The 19,149-nt window shown below is 38.7% G+C and overlaps 1 protein-coding gene across 1 annotated transcript in view; it reads right to left on the bottom strand.

Annotated features, from left to right (window-relative positions):
- CUBN (cubilin) overlaps positions 1-19,149 on the bottom strand; it is a 256,725-nt gene that overhangs the window by 57,657 nt on the left and 179,919 nt on the right. Inside the window, exons 49-56 of the mRNA XM_019662920.1 lie at positions 17,123-17,294; positions 15,842-16,048; positions 13,911-14,060; positions 12,022-12,143; positions 11,222-11,447; positions 9,510-9,697; positions 3,695-3,851; positions 949-1,098 (exon numbers count right to left, since the gene is read on the bottom strand). Of these exons, the coding sequence (XP_019518465.1) occupies positions 949-1,098; positions 3,695-3,851; positions 9,510-9,697; positions 11,222-11,447; positions 12,022-12,143; positions 13,911-14,060; positions 15,842-16,048; positions 17,123-17,294 (1,372 nt within the window). The remainder of the gene's footprint in view (positions 1-948; positions 1,099-3,694; positions 3,852-9,509; positions 9,698-11,221; positions 11,448-12,021; positions 12,144-13,910; positions 14,061-15,841; positions 16,049-17,122; positions 17,295-19,149) is intronic.

The raw sequence follows: 19,149 nt of genomic DNA, 5'->3' as shown, positions 1-19,149 counted from the left end.
ACGAAGTGAGAGAGACTTTGTATAACTTATCAGTGTATGTGTGTATGAGTACTGACATGGCCGCTCTATTTTGATGCAACATAAATTTCCCGGATACTGAATACTGTCAGATATTTTGCTAAATGTAACTTCTCACTGCCACAGTAGACTAACCCAAACAGAAAGAAATGTTAATTAGACAGAGGTAACGTGCCAAATTTTCAGATTCATTGTAATTTGGAAAGGAAAATTAATTTGTAGAATATATTAATGTGACTGAATGGTTGAAAATACCCATCTATTTGACGGGATCTTTTTCCTGCGGTATCGTAGCATTCATTAAACACTAAATTATGTCTATTGTAGTCACAGACCAGCCCAATCAGAAGCTCTACTGTTCCCTTAGCCAACAGCCCATCCCCTAGAGCTGGAATGAACCCAAAGTGGCACTTCTGGTTAGGGATTTCACAATCCCTATGGAATTGATGAAGATAAAAAGAGAAAGGAGATGAAAGCATGTCCCATGGCAATACTTAATAAAAGTAGGGTGCAGATATTCATTAATTTTATTAATTCATTCACTCATTCAACATTTATTGAGCACCTACTTTGATTCAACAACTAGTTTACAGTGTGGCAGGCATGTGGGTGTGTGTATACGCATGTATGCGTAGAGAGTAAACATGCAAATGAATAAATTAAAAACTATTATCAACATGTAATACACTTCAGACTTATTTTCCTTAAGCTATTTACATGATGCTTGTGTTCTTAAAGTTCTTAGATTATTTTTGTGTGGTACAAGTGTTCTTAAAACATTGGATGGAATTTTAATCAAGTTTACATCAAATATACTCTGCAACATTTTAAATATTGTCTTCAAATAGTGATTTTAGACTCTCTCTGCCTCTACTTATCCCTCATGCATTTATTAAGAATCAATTGTGATTTACATAAGGATAAACTTACCTTCCAAATGGAAAGACACAAATGTCAAGAGGACCACGGACAGAGGATTAGCCTCTATGACGTAGGTGCAATTCATGTTGTTGTCATATTGCTTTGGGTAGTTTGGAGAAATGATGTAACCTGAAGGCTTACTGAAATTACCTCCACATCCTATGCAGGAAGAAAAAGGCATTATCACAACATTTGCTCTCACATACAGCATCTTTTTATCAGTGAGGGAAAAATTCAAATTTCCTAAATTCCATATACATAATTCCTGAGGTACTCCAAATGGAAGAAACAATAACTAAAAGAATAGAGCTCTCATTTAAAAATAAACAAATATAAATGGGGTCAAAAATATGGTGATGGAAGAATTGACTCTGGGTGGTGAACACATAATGTGATATATAGATGATATGTTACAGAATTGTACACCTGAAACCCATGTAACTTGACTAACCATTGTCACCATAATAAACTTTAATTTAAAAAAATGATAAAAAATATAAAATGATAACATTATATGATAACATATGATAATATTTTTTAAATGCTATAGGGTTTTGAGCTAAGTAATAGAAAACTTACCACAAATTGACTGTAAATCACTTAATTTTAAGATATTAAAGGATAATATAGCAAAGATTTAATATGGCTCATATAGATAAATAAAACTAGTGAAAAGTGATTTGTACTTGATTGGTATATCTATGTTTTCTTTAAAGATTTTTTTTAAAAATGTAACTAACATAGAATATTATATTAGTTTCAGGTGTACATCATAGTTGTTCAACATTTATATACTAAAGAAGTGATCACCATGATAAGTCCAGCAACCATCTGACACCATACTATGCTATCACAATATTATTGACTGTATTCCTTGAGCTGCACATTATATCCCCATGACTTCTTTGTTTTATACCTAGAAATTTGAACCTCTTGTTTCTCTTCCCCTTTACCCTTTTTTTTTAAGATTTTTTATTGGGGAATTGGGGGAAGGAACAGCATTGGGGAATCGGGAAAGGGGAACAGACAAGTTGCTGTCCTTTTGTTCTTCAGTCTAGTTGTGGAGGACGTCACTTCACTGGCCCATGTTGGTATTTGCACTCTTCCCAGCGGAGGCAGATCAGTCACCCACCATTGGATGGCTGCTCACGGCGGCTCTTGGCAGCTCACGCTGGCTGCCGGCCACTCACAGTAGCTCATGGCAGCCCACTGCAGCCCCACTGCAGCCTATGCCATCGCCAGCGACTCATGGCAGCCCAGCTCCAGGTCAAGCTGTTGTTCACCATCTTAGCTGTAGAGGGCGCAGTGTCACTGGCCCATGCGGGATCCGAACTGGCAGCCCTGATGCTCAGAGCTCGCACTCCCAAACTAACTCTTAACTAATGAGCCACTCAGCCGGCCCACCTTTACCCTTTTAATTTTTCAATAATATTGATAATAAATCAAAATTATTTATATCAATTTCAGGTATACCAACAGAAACTTTGCAGGCCAGAAGGAATTGGCACAAAATACTGAAAGTGATAAAAAACTAGGACCTACAACCAAGACTACTCTACCCAGCAAGGCTATCATTTAGAATCGAAGGACAGATAAAGAGCTTCCCAGACAAGAAAACGCTAAAGGAGTTCATCACCACCAAACCAGTATTACAAGGAATATTAGCGGGACTTCTATAATGGTTTTAAAAAGCTTATTATATTATTAGAAAACTATATTATTTCCATTACCATTGTAATCTGACCATAGAAACAATACCTACTTTTTAAAAAAATGGTTGAATATACTAATCCCAACTCTTATCAAATTTTCACGATTCCCTGATGTCAGAAATAGAACTATATTTTTACCACTAACATGACATTTGTTTCCATATAACCACTAACTAGCTAATCCACATCCCTCACTGATCTACGATATATGAAAATATCAGTATCCTTTTAAACTGATATTAAAGCACACACACACACACACACACACACACACACACACACACACACACACACACACACAGAACCAAGTGAAGGCCTAAAGCTAGGTCTGGGGCTGTCTTTCATTACTTCCTTTATACTACTGTCATTCTTCTATTCATGTCTCAGATATCAGTTCACTGCATTATTTCCTCTAATTCCTTTCACCAAATTTTTTCCTAAACAGTGATTTGTAGTTAGTAGCTACTGGATTCAATTCAGCCAACAGGCACACACCATTGCTTCTCAGGCTTAAAAACTGCACCATTTCTCACTAACCAAACTGGTGAGTAGTAATGAGAAGGGAGAATTCTGACGAAAGTGGCTCCCAAAGTTTTGGCCACCAGGACCATCTGGGTGAGAGTGAAAACAGACCAGACCTCACCCATGGAAATTCTGAATTCAGATGATTGGGTGGCCCGAGAATCAGCATGTTTTTAAAGCTCCAGGTGATTTTGGTTCAGGTAGTCAATGTGCTACAGGCCAGGTACCCGGTGGTTTACTAATTACTGGCCTCCTGCCAAATTCCTGCCCACTCCAGATTTTAGGGTTATTTTTAGATATCCTAGTGGTACTCAGGCCTTTTACATAATTTCTCAATTGATCCAGTTGAATGGAACTTTTTAAAGGAAGGACATACTCTCAGGATTAGGTGACCCACCCATGCTCTGCCCCTTGGGTCCCCAGTCCTGGCCAACCCCGGTGCAGCCCCGCTCTTCCCCAAGCCCATCTGTGGCAGCCACACCCATTCAAGGATGTCTAAGTTGTTTTTTAGTGCTACTTACGGCTTACAAAGGATGCAGAGAAGCCCTGAGCGGGGGCGTCCTGAGACTGGAACACGGCGGTGAACGCGTTTCTTGGTGTGGTGATGGCACCAGGAGCCACGTTCCCACAGCCTGTGGCTAACAGGGCTTTGTCCGCCTCCTCAGTTCCTGCCCACACCTAGGACAGACACAAACATGACCTAATGCTCAAGGTTTGCCCCTGTCAATATGCTTAGGCTGCAGAATAATGGGACTCAGGTGTACACAGACCTAAACATAATAGTAAACATAATACATGCAAATCTGCAATATTATCTTTTAAGAATAATATTTTTAAGTTTATTTTTATGTAGCTATGTGTAATTTAAAAACAAAAGCAATCACTACCCAGTTTCCTCTTATCTTCTCCTAGTTGACCTGATGTAGTTGAGCTTGCTAAGTGCTGAGAGAGAGAGAGAGAGAGAGAGAGAGAGAGAGAGAGAGAGAGAGAGAGAGAGAACAGCCATGTGTGGTACTGGTACTGTGGGGCTTACCAATTGTCCTGAGTGGATGGCAAGTTGTGGGTTGCAAGTAGAAAATATTACTAAAGCAAGAAGCATATGGAAATTAATATCTTCGTGGAGCATGAAGAAAGTAGGCATGAATTCCAAGTATATGTGTAAATGGCCTAAGTTGGAATAAATTGGAGAAGGCCATGTTGAATATTAAGGTTCATGTGGCAGCAAGGATGGGATGCATCACTAGTGCAATAACTCACTAAGCAGCGGTTCTCAACCTGTGGGTCGTGACCCCTTTGGGGGTCGAATGACCCTTGCACAGGGGTCGCCTAAGACCATAGGAAAACAAAAAGATATTTACATTACGATTCATAACAGTAGCAAAATTACAGTTATAGAGTAGCAACGAAAATAATTTTATGGCTGGGGGTCACCACAACATGAGGAGCTGTATTAAGGGGTCACGGCATTAGGAAGGTTGAGAACCGCTGCACTAAAGCCTGGCTGGGCAACTCCCAGATGGGCCTGGTCTGACAGTTCATTGGTGTGGCCACTTTAAAAGATATAACCAATATTTTCATTTGAAACATAGTTGCTAAGGAGTACATTGTGAGCATCAAAATTCCAAATCAAGGCAAACCCTAACCAGACTAGTGAAGAACATGAATTGGAGAATCAGAGATTGAAATGCAAACTTCCAACCTTGAAAGGTGCTGTAATGGAGCTGTCGAGTTTCTAACACGGGGCTTTACCTGCCTTGGAGTGGTGAGCCTGCCTAAGGAGCCCCGTGGCAGGAAGGGGAACGTCTCGTTCCAAGAACAGAGAAACTGAGTAAGGTGTGAGGGGTGACTGCAGAGACCCGCAGGCCATCCAGGGCACGTTAGAGATCTGGGCTGCTGTCTGAAAATGGCAAGGAACCCCTGGGAAGCCTAAGGTTCAATGATGCTTGGTTTTCGGAAAACATGACAATGTGAAAAGCAGGAGGAAAGGAAAGGATGCTGGGAGATTAGCCAGGAGGGTTTGGCAGCAGTTCAGGCTAGAGATCATGGGATCTAAAATGTTGATTCACTTAAGGAAAATATTGATATTAGGTAATGAATACACATTATTGGGGGAAAGGCTATTAAACGTGTTTAACCAGAGCGGATTCCCCTAGTTGAGTGAGCTTCAAATGAGAGCAATTTTGCCCTCCACAGGAGACATGTAGCGATGTCTGGAGGCATTTTTGGTGGTCACATTTGGTGTGGGGCTGGCATGTGGTGAGCAGGGGCCAGAGATACTGCTATACCTCCAATGGTGCACAAAACAAGATGCCCTTCCTTAACTAATAATTAATTATCCAGCCCAAGAGGGCAAGGAAGTAATTGGGTTTGCATTAATCTTCTTTGACTACTCAACAGTTTCTTCACATTCTAAAAAATTACTCATTTGAACATTATCACCTTCAGGGATATTTCTCAAACAAAGCAATAAAACATCAAGCCATTAAAAACATTCCTATTGGCAAATCTGTCCATAGGAAGGGGTGTGAAATAGCACTGGTTTCATAGCACTGATTTAATATTTCTCAGTTCTGTAAAGCCGTATCATTTCAATGGACTGTCAAACACTGGCAAGCAGCTGTTAGTCATCTTATTAAATTCAAATTATACTTCCACTCATTAGATATAGGAGGTGCCTGGCACTGGAGCTACTGAGATAAAAAACACAGATATTCTACCAATATCTAAGGTAAAAAATGTGTCAGGAAAGAAATGCACACTACCAATTTTCTCTAATACTCCCTGTATTTTTCCCCCCTTAACTATCCAGCAAAACAGAACACAGACGTTTTCTACCAACATCTTGTAAAATGATAAACATGATTTACTGATATTGCATAGACTATTTTTGCAAACATTACCAAAAGGCAAAATTATAAGAACAACGAAAAACTTTTAATAAGGAATCCCAAGTTTTTTAATAAAGAACTTTAAGAATCCTCAAGTGTTTATACCAGCGGTTCTCAACCTTTCACAGGGGTCACCTAAGACCATCTGAAAACACATATTTTCGATGGTCTTAGGAACCGAGACACCGCTCCTCTATCCGTCTCCAGGCCCACATGCAGATACGCCCACATGCAGATACGCCCACATGCAGATACGCCCACATACGAGTACCCGGCGACCCCTGTGAAAGGGTCGTTCAACCCCCAAAGGGGTCGCGACCCACAGGTTGAGAACCGCTGGTTTATACGTTTCTGAAGCCATTAATTATGGATCTGGCTGCTGCACCTTTTGGCCCAAGAATGTTAAGTGTTGTAATGATAAGAATGATAGAGTTATTAAGTATTCATTGATGCCTTGTCAGTCAAGAACTCATGTCATTGGCTATATGACCCAGGACTCATAGAACTACATGGGGTCTACAAATTGGTACAAAATTGTCATCAGGTCAAAAACTTTCTGACTTCTCTTAAGATTTTGTATAATTCAGCCTGGCTTCATATGACATTTTATCATTCAAGTAATTTTAAAAAAATAAATGTTTGAGAGAACCGCAGATTCACATGCGGTTGGTTGTAAGATGTAATGTAGAGAAGTCCCGAACACATTTCCCAGTTTCCCCCAACAAAGGTATCTTGCAAAACTATAGTACAATATTATAACTGGGATACCGAGATCGATACAATCCAGTAGTCTTGCTCAATTCCCCACTTTTACTTGTACTCATGAGTGTGCATGTATTCACTTATTTACAAGTGAAAAGCCACCATATTCAACATACTGACCAGTTCCAACACTAAAAGGATCTTTAGAGGAGACTTTTTGTAACCACACAATTGCCATCTGCATCCCTGGCTCTCTGACCTCTGGTTGTCTGTCCTTTTAAAATACTGTCATTTAAAAAATGTTATATAAATGAAACAACAGATTATGCAACCTTTTGGGCATTTTTTTTTTCACTTGGCAAAACTCCCTGGTGATTTGTCCAAACTGTACATCTGTCAATAATCCGTTTTTATGGAGGAGTTGTATTGTGTGGTTTGTATGCACTAGAGCTCATTTAAGCATTCACCTGTTGAAAGACATTTGCACTGATTCCAGTTTGGGGACATTACCAATAAAGCAGCTATAAACATTAATATACAGGTTTTTGTGTAGACATATCTGCATTACTCTGGGATAAATGCCCCACAGTGCAATTGTTGGATCTTATGGTAAGTGCATAGTTAGCTGTATAAGCAACTGCCCAACTATTTTTCAGAGTGGCTCGACCACTTTACATTCTCACTAGCAACAGATAAGTGATAACAGCTTTCTACATCCTTGCCAGGCTTTGGAGTTTGTTACCATTTTTAACTTAAGCTATTCTGATAGGTGTATAGCAATATATGATTGTGGTTTTATTCTCATTTCCCCTAACGGCTAGTGATGTTGAACATCTTTTCATATGTTTATTTACCATCCATATACGCTCTTTGGTGAATGATCTTCATATCTTTTGCCCATATTCTGCTTGGATTCTTTGTGTTTTTCCTGTTGGGTTTGAGAGTTGTGTATATATTCTAGACAGCAGTCTGTGGTCAGATACATGGTTTGTAAATCGTTTTTGCCCAGTCTGTCGCTTGTCTTTCAAACCTCTTCACAGAGGTGTCCACAGAACAAAAGATTTTTCATTTTGATGAAATGAAATGTATTCATTTTTCCTTTTATGGATCATTCTTTTGATGTTTAGTCTAAGGACTTTTCATCTATTACTCTGTCCTAAGGAAAACAGAAATATTTTTCCCCCTAAAAGTTTATAGCTATACATTTTACATTTTGGTCTATGGTCTATTTTGAGTTAAGTTTTATACAGGGTGCGAGGTTTAAGTTGGCTGTAGCTGGTCCCTCTTGTTGGTTCTGCCCACCGACTTTAGGATCTCTTGTCAGAAATGGGATCTCGGGCCAGCAGGGACAAGAGCGCTTCCCCAGGCCACTGAGCATGGGCGGGACTCTGATCTGACCCCCACCTGCCAGTCGTGTTGACTTTGCCTGATGTCAGAGGGACTCTTGTTCGATCCACAGGAAAAACAGGCTGAAGTAATTTTTCAGATTCCATTCTTATAACTGAAGAACTTGCAAAGCTTTAGTTACATCTATACATTGGATGTTGACTCAGTCCATGGGGGGCGGGGGGGAGAGGTTCATTTGTTTTATGAAAAAAGCAATTAGCAAAAGTGTATGTTAAATGTGTTTTATTATACACATATTTTATATACGTATGGGGTGTTTATCTAAACGGTAAGCACAGATCAATTAGTTCTAAAACATAATTTGAGAGATGATGTAAAACAGTGATAACATGGACAATAAAAGCCACTTTTATTCATTCAGGTGGTTTCATATTCCCAGTACTGAACACTATGTTATTATATCAGATTACCTCTAATGCTTAAAACAATCCCACCAAAGTAGGAACTGTTCTCTTTATTTTATGGTTCAGTAATTTAAAGTCCAAATGTTCAATGAGCTCACAGAGGAGCAGGTAGGTGGCAAATGCAAGCAACACGACTGGAGCCCAGTCGTGAACTGAAGGCTGGTATTCTTTCCATGGGAAGGGGTAGCCTCTTAGAGATAAAACATGAGGTGAAAATGAGCACAGATGGGATGAATTTACAACACAGCCATCGTGCTCGTAAGTCCATGAAATGGGAGGCCAGTGCTGCGTGAGCAGTATTTGTAACTTTTGAGAAAAAGAATGTAACGGACTGCCCCGCTGCCATCATTTTACATGGGTCTCTCGTGGTCTTTTCAGCATGTGGGCTCTGAAGGCCAAGGTGAAGGCTGCACTAGCCATTTCTCTAGCCTTCTTTACATTTTACAGCACACTTCAAATGTTGCTTTTAATGGTGCCTTACATTCATTTTGTCCCAGAGGATCTATGAGATGGAGGGAGGGAGAAAGGAACAACAGAGGGAGGGAGAGAGGAAGGGGGAGAGAGAGAAAGAGAGGAAGGAAGGAAGGAAGGAAAGAAGGAAGGAAGAAAAAAAAATCTGGTCTTCTCTCTTTAGTTTCTACAGAAAGGAAGAACCACCAATGCTCATGAGAATTTAAGAAGGCCAGAAAACCATCTCCTTCATTAGGCTACTTTGCCTATGTATCAGCAAATGAAGTTACATGGCAATGTGTGTTGTGGTTCAGATCGTAACCCCGAATAGTTGAGGTTTTTCTTTTATTTCTTTTTTTTATTCAAGAAATCCAAGCAGCAAAATTGTCCTTTTTTTACTTTGAGACGCAATGAGTCATTTCTAGTGTAAACATTTACGTTGCCAAAAGCAGTTCGCCTCTGATTAAATAAACAAGCCCACTGACCTTCACAAAGCTGCCCTGGCACTGTCCGTCCCCACTGGGGATGAGGAAGTTGCGGTCAAAGGTGATCTCCAAGTGATTACTTCCGTGCGTAATGACCGTCCAGGAACACTGGCTGTTCTCGGGGAAATTCTGCGGCCAGTGAGGGGATCGGATTGTACCGTTATCTGAGTGAAGTATTCCACCACAACCTTAAAAATCATCATGAAAAAAAGTCCTTAATTCGCAAGGAAAGCAACAATTCTGGTAACCTAAGACTTCTCAAGGAGACACATTTCTAAATGTGAGATTTCTGTTCATCTTTCCTCACACATGAATCACTGCTCTTCGGAGCACGTTTACCACAAGAACTCTCCATATATGTAAGGTGCACGGAATCCACAAGAAGCTTCCGCTGTTACTGTTTTGTTACACCTGTATGAGCTCACCTGGGAACACTAAAACCCGTCACAAAGAGGCTGCTATTCTGTCTTCAAACAATACGTTTCACTCCCCTAGAGGCTCTACAATATTTGTGGCCCAGCAATCCCAAATTCTGTATTTTCTTACCAGCAACACACAAGAACACAAGTCTATACTCATTTGTAATTTTATTCTGACATACAAGACAGGACTAGGGAAAATGCTTTTGAAGAGAGGAAAATTCTTCCACTAAGCACCCTGGTTCATTTATATTAAACATGGATGGATGAAAATAAATTACATGGATTGACATAAAGAAAAATCTAGAATTATTTTATACAATTGAAATACGTATTTAAGACATGACAAAAGAAAAAAGTACAAACTCAAGACAAAAACGAAGTCAAATTAAGGAGCATTCCCTATATCTTTTGCTTTTAAACCCTTGGAAAACCAGTGGTTCACCTAAAACATCCCTCTGACTTCAACAGCAGTCAGTAGTTTGATGAGGGAAAGTTTGACTCATTCCATAACAATCTTCAGAATAACTTTGACTCTACTAGAATTGCCTTGTATGGGTGACATTGCAAGGCATTAAAGAAATCCTGACTCAAGTATCAGATGCAAGTTCTTATATTTTCTTGGAATTTCCATGAAGTTTATACTTTATATGCATAAAAGCTGTCTTCTGAAATCAAATCTACGATAATTTGCCCCATACTCCAGGCAAAGCATTCATTTTACATCACACATCTTATCTTGTTGCTTTGCTGCTCAACACTTTTCAGTGGCTCCCAGTTGCCTAAGGGACAATATGGAAGCCAAAGCTCTTCACGATGTGGACCGCTTCTCTTCCTACCCTCAGCTCACAGCTCAGCTGTCAGCCTCCATGCTCTGAATATGTCAAATCACTTATGATTCCAACACATCTTTTCTTGTTGTTCCCTGGTTGTCCCTTGCCTTTTTGCCTATGGAGGCAGCAGGGTGATGTGTTCTGATTAAAGTTTCTGGGCTCCACTGTCTTTATTCAAATCCTGACTCTACTGATTATTAGCTATACCATTATTAGCGACATGACCTGGGAAAAATATCAACCCAGGTATCCCTAAGCTTCTGCCTACACAAAATGGAGAACACATGTACCCATAATGTGTCTTTCTTACAGGGTTGCGATATCAGGTGACACATGGAAACATTATAATTGAGTCTGACAAGAGAGTGGATACAAAATGCACACCTGTTGAATTAGTTAATACATTTTAAGAATACCTCAATGAAAAAAAGAGAATAAGTGTAGAGAATGTTTCTTTTACCTAAAGTTTGTGTGCTCCATGTAGCATAAAAGCCACCATTTTGCACATCATGGTCCGAGTTAAAAATCACCACCAGCTGGTTAGAACCAGACTGTATCGGCCTGGGGTTTGACCTTCCACAGTATTGTCCTATTATGGGTGAACCAGGGGAGCCACCATTTCTGACAGTGACAGAGTCCCAAGAACAGGTTGCATGGTCTTCAATGTCAAAGTCATTAAACGTAAGCTGCGGGAGAAAAAAGAAGTAATGAGGCACTCCGAGATGTAAGTGAGCTTATCTATCTAAAGTTAGATGAGATCCTCACAAACAGCTTTTATTTTGTTTTAATTTATATGATTTTGTATTTATGTCTCCTATTTCATTCTCCCCTGCCCTCCTATCTTTGTTCTTATTGAAGTTCCTTCCAGGAAATGGTGAAAGGGGATATTTCTCTCCAAACGGAAGTCATTCAGGGGACTTCCACAGTCCCCTGAGCTGGGATGGCAACTCATATCAAGAACATGCATACACATTTCTTCTGGATGGGAAATTACCTTCTTTACATAGCTTCTCCTATGCTTGAAAAAGAAAGGGCATTCTTCATTAATTGTAAACTTATATATGTCATTATATTCTTCATTAATTGTAAACTTATATATGTCAATATATGTATTCTAATGAGGAAATTTTAGGGAGGAAATGATCTAGTCACAAGATCAAAGCCTAATACTTGCTAATGTAAAGAATTCTGTTCCTACACAGGACGTGATATTGTAGTTCTATAGTCTCGAAAGTATGTTACTCAGTCATCAGAACTCACAGTGATAGTGTGGCCTGGTGGCGCTTCCAGCAGCCAAGCACAGTGGGTCAAGCTGTCATACGAGGCTGGATAGTTGGGGCTTGTGATCACTCCACTCTCACCCATCTGTATTCCACCGCAGCCTGAAAGCAGATTTGGAAGCTTCCAAATAAGATAAGTTGGGGGGAGGGGGGGAACCCTGCCAAGTCGAAGTATGTAGTACTTACAGCTGTCCTGTTTTATGACTTCAATAATACAATAAATGAATAAATAGATGACATTGGATCAAAGCAAAGTAAAACTGGGTGGGAGATTAGAAATAAAGAGAATCCCATACACAGAATCACATAGTAAAAACAGGCTCAAGTTTAGTACAAATGAGAAGGAAGATATTCTACTATAAGTGGAGAATAATTATAACTGTATAACTGAGAGTAAATACACTAGGGACAAAATAAATAACATTGCCTTTCTTGAAAAACCCAGGCCAGTGAAAATAAATATAAGCTTGAAGAATATGATCAGTACCATAACTAAACACTATGTCACTTGATAATAAGTATATATGTGTGTAGTCAGCTGTCAAGTTGAGAAACAGATACACATCTAAAGCATAGTATGGTATGATGTTTCACACAAATAATATTACTTCCTTAAGTCTCATTCCTTTTTTTTTTTTTCGTCAAATTAAAAAAAAAATCAACTGGCAAGATGCTTGATTGACTTAGATAATCAATCTCACGCCTCCCGAGCAACCATTTGATTATAACACAAAAAAATCTTAGATAAAACTATAACCCAAACATATTTTGATTCATAGCCAAACTGAATGAAAAAAAGAACTCCCAAATCAACAAATAAGTATACTCAATAAGTATACTCAAATTCTGAGGGGTAATCTCAGACTGAAAGTATGTTAGTCTGAGAGGAAATAGAACAAAGATGTGGGCCCCAGGGGTTGGGGTCTAAGGTTTGGATGAACCAGACAGAAAGAGCATATATGGCCTTGGACCTCCCACAAAAGGCAGGGCTGAAATTGAGACTTTTTCATGATGTCAGGAATCTAGGACTGCCATGCTAGTAATAAGGGGCTAGAAAAACTTCAACAGCCCAGAGAAGCAGCGAAGAGTAGCGCTGCCTGTCTCGGGCTAAATTTTAGGCACAAATGGAATGTCACAGATGTAAATCTGACACAAAATGTTATCAAATAATATTCAGTAATTTGTTCAAAACATACATACATCATGACCAAGTAGAGGTTATCCTGGAAATTAAAGACTGGTTGAACAAGAAGAAAATCTTTCAATATAATTTATCACATTAACATATTAAAGGAGGAAAAAATAAGATCATCTCAATAGATACAGAAAAATTATTTGATAAAATTTTCCAGGAAAAAACATTTTGTACACTAAGAATTTAAGGGACATCCTTTAATCTGATAAGGAGTATTTATTGAAAATCTAACAGCAACCAATGTATTTAACAATGAAATGTAATAGGCATTCACATTAAGGTCAGAAACAAGATGCTATCATCCCTTTTATTCGACATTATACTGGTGGCTTAGCTAGTGAGATAAGAAAAAGAAAAAAAAGCACTATCATTTGCAGAAGATATGGCTGTTTAAAAAGAAAAACCAAAGACAATCTATTGACAAAATACTAACACTAATGAGACTATAGCAAGATCTCTGGACTAAATATCAATAAAAAAAACCTTAAATTCCTAGGTATCAGCAAAAACCAATCAGAGAATGCAATTTAAAATGTCTTATTGACATCAGCAGCAAAACCAATAGCTACTTAAAAATAAATCTAACAAAATATATGTGCAATCTTCATGAAAAACATTATGACATTTTATCTATTATTTTATTGCCAGAGTTTGAGCTTAATCATAAGTCTTACCTGTAAAGGAATACTCTGCATGGAATCCAATATGTTCTACACGTTCGTTGGTGACAAAGTGTATCCATACCTGAGAATAAGGAATAACCAATGGCATCCTAGGGGTTGAAGGTCCACACAATCTCCATATCAGAGGCCCATCAGCATTACCTGAACAAAATAACACACTGATACTGAGTGTCATTATTTATATAGCTTTTGAGAAATATAGTCAATGAATTCAATAGGAATCAGTAATAAAAAGCATTTCAAGTTATTCATTGACATACATTTAAATTCTGCTTTAATAGCAGACATTTCACAAATTTCCTCTCCATCTTTGTCAACCACAAAACAAAGAAGCCCCCCAACAGGGTAAAAAATAAGTTAAAAAAAATGCTCTTTTTTTTTTTTGGTCTGGGCCTCTTTCTCTATTGTAGGTGCCCTTTTGTTCCAATTTGTATTTTCATAATTATTTTAGCATATCTAAACAGAGATAAAACACATTTTTTAAAAAAGCTTTTGAATGTGTCTCTTTTTTCAGGGAGTAAGAAATATAATACCACAGGGAAAAAATTTATCATCAAGATAAATGTGATAAGACCTAACATTTTGATGATTTCTTCACTGTATTTAATCAACTAAAACAAATGGGAAATTCAGTACTCAGGCCAAGAACTATCAGATTTGGAACTGAGTATTTTTACGAAGATTATTTTCCACAGTAATTTGAGCCCACACTTATCTGCTCTCTGTTCTTTCAGTCAGACAACATTACTGATCTTATATGTCAACAAAGCATAGTATTTTAACTGTCTCTAAAATGAGGGACTAGAGAGAAGATTCACATTTAACTGACTGAAACTTGATATACAGCTGCTCTGCTGGATTCTATAAGCCATGGTCGGAGGTGGGTGGCAGTGGTGAGAGTTTATTAAAATCACATGTGGAGAACATTCTCAAACTACAACTTCCATATCCCTCATAAGCCTTCTCTAAATGTATCTACCTCAGAGTGCCCAGGTGCTTCTCCTGCTGTGGTAGTTGGTCTGTGATCTCAGACTTTATCAAATTTTCCTTCTAGAAAATTTTGTCCTCTATGTTCTCAAAGCCAGCATCGATTCATTTAGTTGCCCGAGAGCATTGCCAACAGCAAACCATGTTACCTTCTGCTGCTTTCAGCCTCCTTTTCTTTAAATTTTGTGACAACATGCAACTTGGTGAACCTTTGACAGCATAGAATCTACAATGTTACTGTGTGTCCTCATTTTTTTATATAACCAGGAAAAAAATAGTGTAATGATGGGGGCAATTTGATAGATAACCTATGTGTTGACTATAGGAACAAACTAACATGGATTCATCTTCTATGAATGAAGATGTTTTAAAAATATTAAGGGAATTATGGTTTACCAAGTATACCTCAGTCCTTTTCTATCATGAAATCAAAGACAAACTTGACTGCTCTGGGGATGATTCTTTCATTAGCTTCCATGTGCTTCTCTATCTGATGCATTCCAATTTTTTTTTTTTTTTTGCCTGCTAAGGCCTAAGTAGAAATCCACGGCCTCGTCTGTGAATCCTGAAAGTTCAGTAAACATGGACAGACATTCTGACCATTTTATGCTCTGGTCTCTGAGGCAAGGAGTCTTGAGGAGTAGATGATAATTGAAGGGACCACCTGACCTCAGCAAGAGGGCAAAGGCAAACCAGCATCTCTTCTGACAACAATTAAGACAGGGTCTAACTTTAAACACTGACCCATCTCCTTCACTATTCACAGGGCGTGTTTTCCTCAACTGGGCACAAACAGAATTATGCCTTTGTCTGAACAGCATTTTTTTGGATCTTATGTACATATATTACAACAATTTGACTGCTTTCACTGCTGGTGGTCTTCAGGCATAAGAAGAATATTGTAAATGAGAGAAGTGGTCCTTGATTGAACTTACCCACTCGGAACTCTAGGACATCAAATTGACAGTCTTGGTGACGTTCTAGGTGAAAAACGTCAAAATGAATGTAAATGGATGAATTTCCCTGATTTGGATTGCTGAGAGTCCATTCACAGTTTAGGTTTCTTGAGTAATTACTGACTCCATTATAGCCAGGAGAAGTAAAGTTTCCTTCAGGGGAATTTGTAAGGGGCCCCCCACACACTGAAAAAAACAAAAGGCAACAGAGAAAGTAGTAGTCAGATTCATGTCATAACAAAGACACAAACAGAAGAGGAAACATTGCTAAAATAACAGCAGCACATTTTTACTGCTTTGATTTGTTTTTCTAGGTGAAGTGGAGGTTGTGGGTCCAGGGCTGGCTCAGGTATGCAAACTATGGAAAAAGTTTCTGTGGGTTTAGGATGAAAAATAAACAACTTCATTTCCTTGTATACGTAGATTAGGTGGGTTGGTTTGGCTGTGTATCAACATCTCCCTATTTGAGCCTACTATTCATTAATATTTAATTTAGAGGAATATTGAAATATAATGGTGGTTCCAATGGCATCTGATTAGCAATTCTCCGCTTGAACCCAAAATTTAAATGGATGAAACAGATCATATAACTGGAGTGCCAATGAATTTTCTCCTTTAAATAGAGAATGGACACTCCTTGGATCGATAAAATAACTTAAAGGATATATATAAAGGATATATATATATATATATGAATAAATAGATATATTTATTGAGTTCATTCTTCCTAAATTTAAAAATTCTTAGATAATAACACCAATTCAGAAAGTAGGAGGATATTTAGACTAGAAAGGCCATATCTTGTTTTATTTTTAAATACTCTATGTGAAATAGGAATTCCTCATTCATTTACACTAGAAATGTGTAAAATATGTCTGTCTTCAACTAGTGTAGTTACTCTCTGGACATGAGTTACCTTCTGAGCGGTAGGTGATCTCTCAGTACAAAATAATTGATGGAGGGTGACAGGATGAGAAGCCAACCATCATGGCAACATTGCATGGAATCGAGCTAGAAGGGCTTCTAACAGCATTTTTTAAAGTTTTAATTACAATGGCCAATTTCTCTCCAAAACCAAAGGTTGTTTTGATTTGTTTTGTTTGGCATTGGTTTTCTATCTGGTTATGTATATCTGTCTTACATAGAAGTTTCTAGGTGTAACTTTGGTTACAGGAGTGAAAATAGATGGCGCTGCTATTGGCAATTGCTGTGGGAGCATCTGCGATGTGTAAGTCTTTATAACATCCTATATATATTAACCTGCATCTTCACTGGACGTGTAGGAAGCAGTGAAGCCTCCATATGGCCTGGATCCATCTGTGAAATAAATGACTTCCATTGTATTTCCTGAAGACTTGATCTCATTGCTTCCATTCACACTGCTACACAGCTTTTCAAGCTGGGGTGAGTTACTTCTAAGGCCATTGAGTACCTGTTGGGAAAAAAATGTAACCTTTAGACACGCAGTCCATCTTACTAAATATGTCCTAGGAGGTTATGCTCCCAACCCAGAAATACTTCCTTGTAAGGAAACTCAGTGCTGAAAGGAATTACTTAACAATATGGGCTCGGGCTCCTAGCCCAGTGCCACAAACCACTATGTTACCCAGAGTGCATTTTGTGGCCTCAGGGTCACTTCACTAAATGAAAATATTGTAGTAATGCCCTCCTGCCATGTGGTGACAAATGAAAAACTGCTGTACTCTTTGCAACTGGTAACTGTGCTCTAAATGTAAAGTAGATATGCCAATACGGTTACATCTTAGTTCACAACGGTTCACTGATGGGACGTTTTTCTTAACAAGGTGCCAGGACCTTTGATATTTGGAATGAAGGCTTAAATGCCAGTGTCTGACAATTTGAAGTATGTAATGACTCACATATTTTCAAAGGCCTTGAAAAGTAATTTTTAAAAAAACCAATCTCACTATCAATAGCTCTTTTCTAATTACTAATGGATTCAAGCTTCAATTTTTTATTAATTTGAACTTTTAAAAACGGATTGGAGTATTGTTGACTCCCAGAAATATTAAACAATAACTCTCATTATGCACATAGTTATAATAATTGACAAAGCATCATTTTGCTTCTGTACAAAACCAAGTGAATGCTTTAGCATGCCTGGTTTTCAGCAGTAACTAAACAATGATTGATATTCCTATTTTTAAAAAGGATTTGAATGGCTCACAATTAGAAATAATGGTTCAGAATATGACACTAAGAGCTATGGATGGGGATGTATCCATAATGAAAGATGTAAGGCTTTGATATTTACTATAATTGATCATTAAATGTAGCTCTGTGGGAGCTTCTGGTTTAAAGTGTGTTCCGGTGCACAGGACCAGACTCAGCATTTCCTATCATTTTCTAAGAGCAAACAAAATGCCAGGCTCTGCTAATAACCCACGTGGACTACCTTATTGAACTAGCAGACACATGATATTATCGCTGTTTTCCAGATGGAGACAGTAAAATTCAGAAAGATTGTGCAATGTGCTGAAGTTCAAAGAGCTAGTCATAGTAGGACTGGTATTCAAACCATCCCTCTGACTCCAGACTATGAAGTAACGCATGAGGAAACAGAAGATGACAAATATTTCAATAATACTGGAAACAGGAATGTGTAGCCACCGCCAGGATCAAAGGAGTTTTTTAGCAACTACAGGCTAATGGAACATGCTGGAAACCATGATCGATGACCTTTCTGTTTGCCCCACTGTCCGCCCTGAACTTAGAATCACAGTGACTGAAAGTTGGGCAGGCACCCATGTGCCACATGTAGTCCTGCTTTTAGAAGCAACCGGGGTGCTGCTGCCACGCCCCTCCTCCATTTCCATCTGTACTCCCAGTGACTGCAACTCCCAGAAAACGATGAGATCGGAAGGAGGCATATGAGGTTAGGACAATCTCTGAAACTTGGTATAAGCAGGAATATAATCAGGCACATGGCTCATTGGAGTGCACAAAATATAGATAGATAGATAGATAAATAGATAGATAGATAGATAGATAGATAGATAGATAGATAGATAGATAGATAGATAGATGGTATAGCTTTTCCTCTTCTCCACCAGGACAGAGTGTCAGGCAGGCAGCTGGACTTGGCGGAATTGTATGCTCAGGCCAGCAGGGTCAGGTACAGGTCTAGAAGGAGTGCACTTAAACCTGTAGGTCTTAGGAAGCCTTCCTTCCTCCCTTCCTCCCTTCCTCCTCCATTCCTCCTTCTGCCGCCTCCTCCTCCTTTTCTCTCTCTCTCTCTCTCTCTCTCTCTCTCTCTCTCTCTCTCT

Source organism: Hipposideros armiger, unplaced genomic scaffold (genome assembly GCF_001890085.2).
Source record: "Hipposideros armiger isolate ML-2016 unplaced genomic scaffold, ASM189008v1 scaffold_383, whole genome shotgun sequence".
Taxonomy (NCBI): domain Eukaryota; kingdom Metazoa; phylum Chordata; class Mammalia; order Chiroptera; family Hipposideridae; genus Hipposideros; species Hipposideros armiger.
The sequence above is the reverse complement of the archived record's forward strand: the minus strand, read 5'-3'. Positions and strand labels throughout refer to the sequence as shown.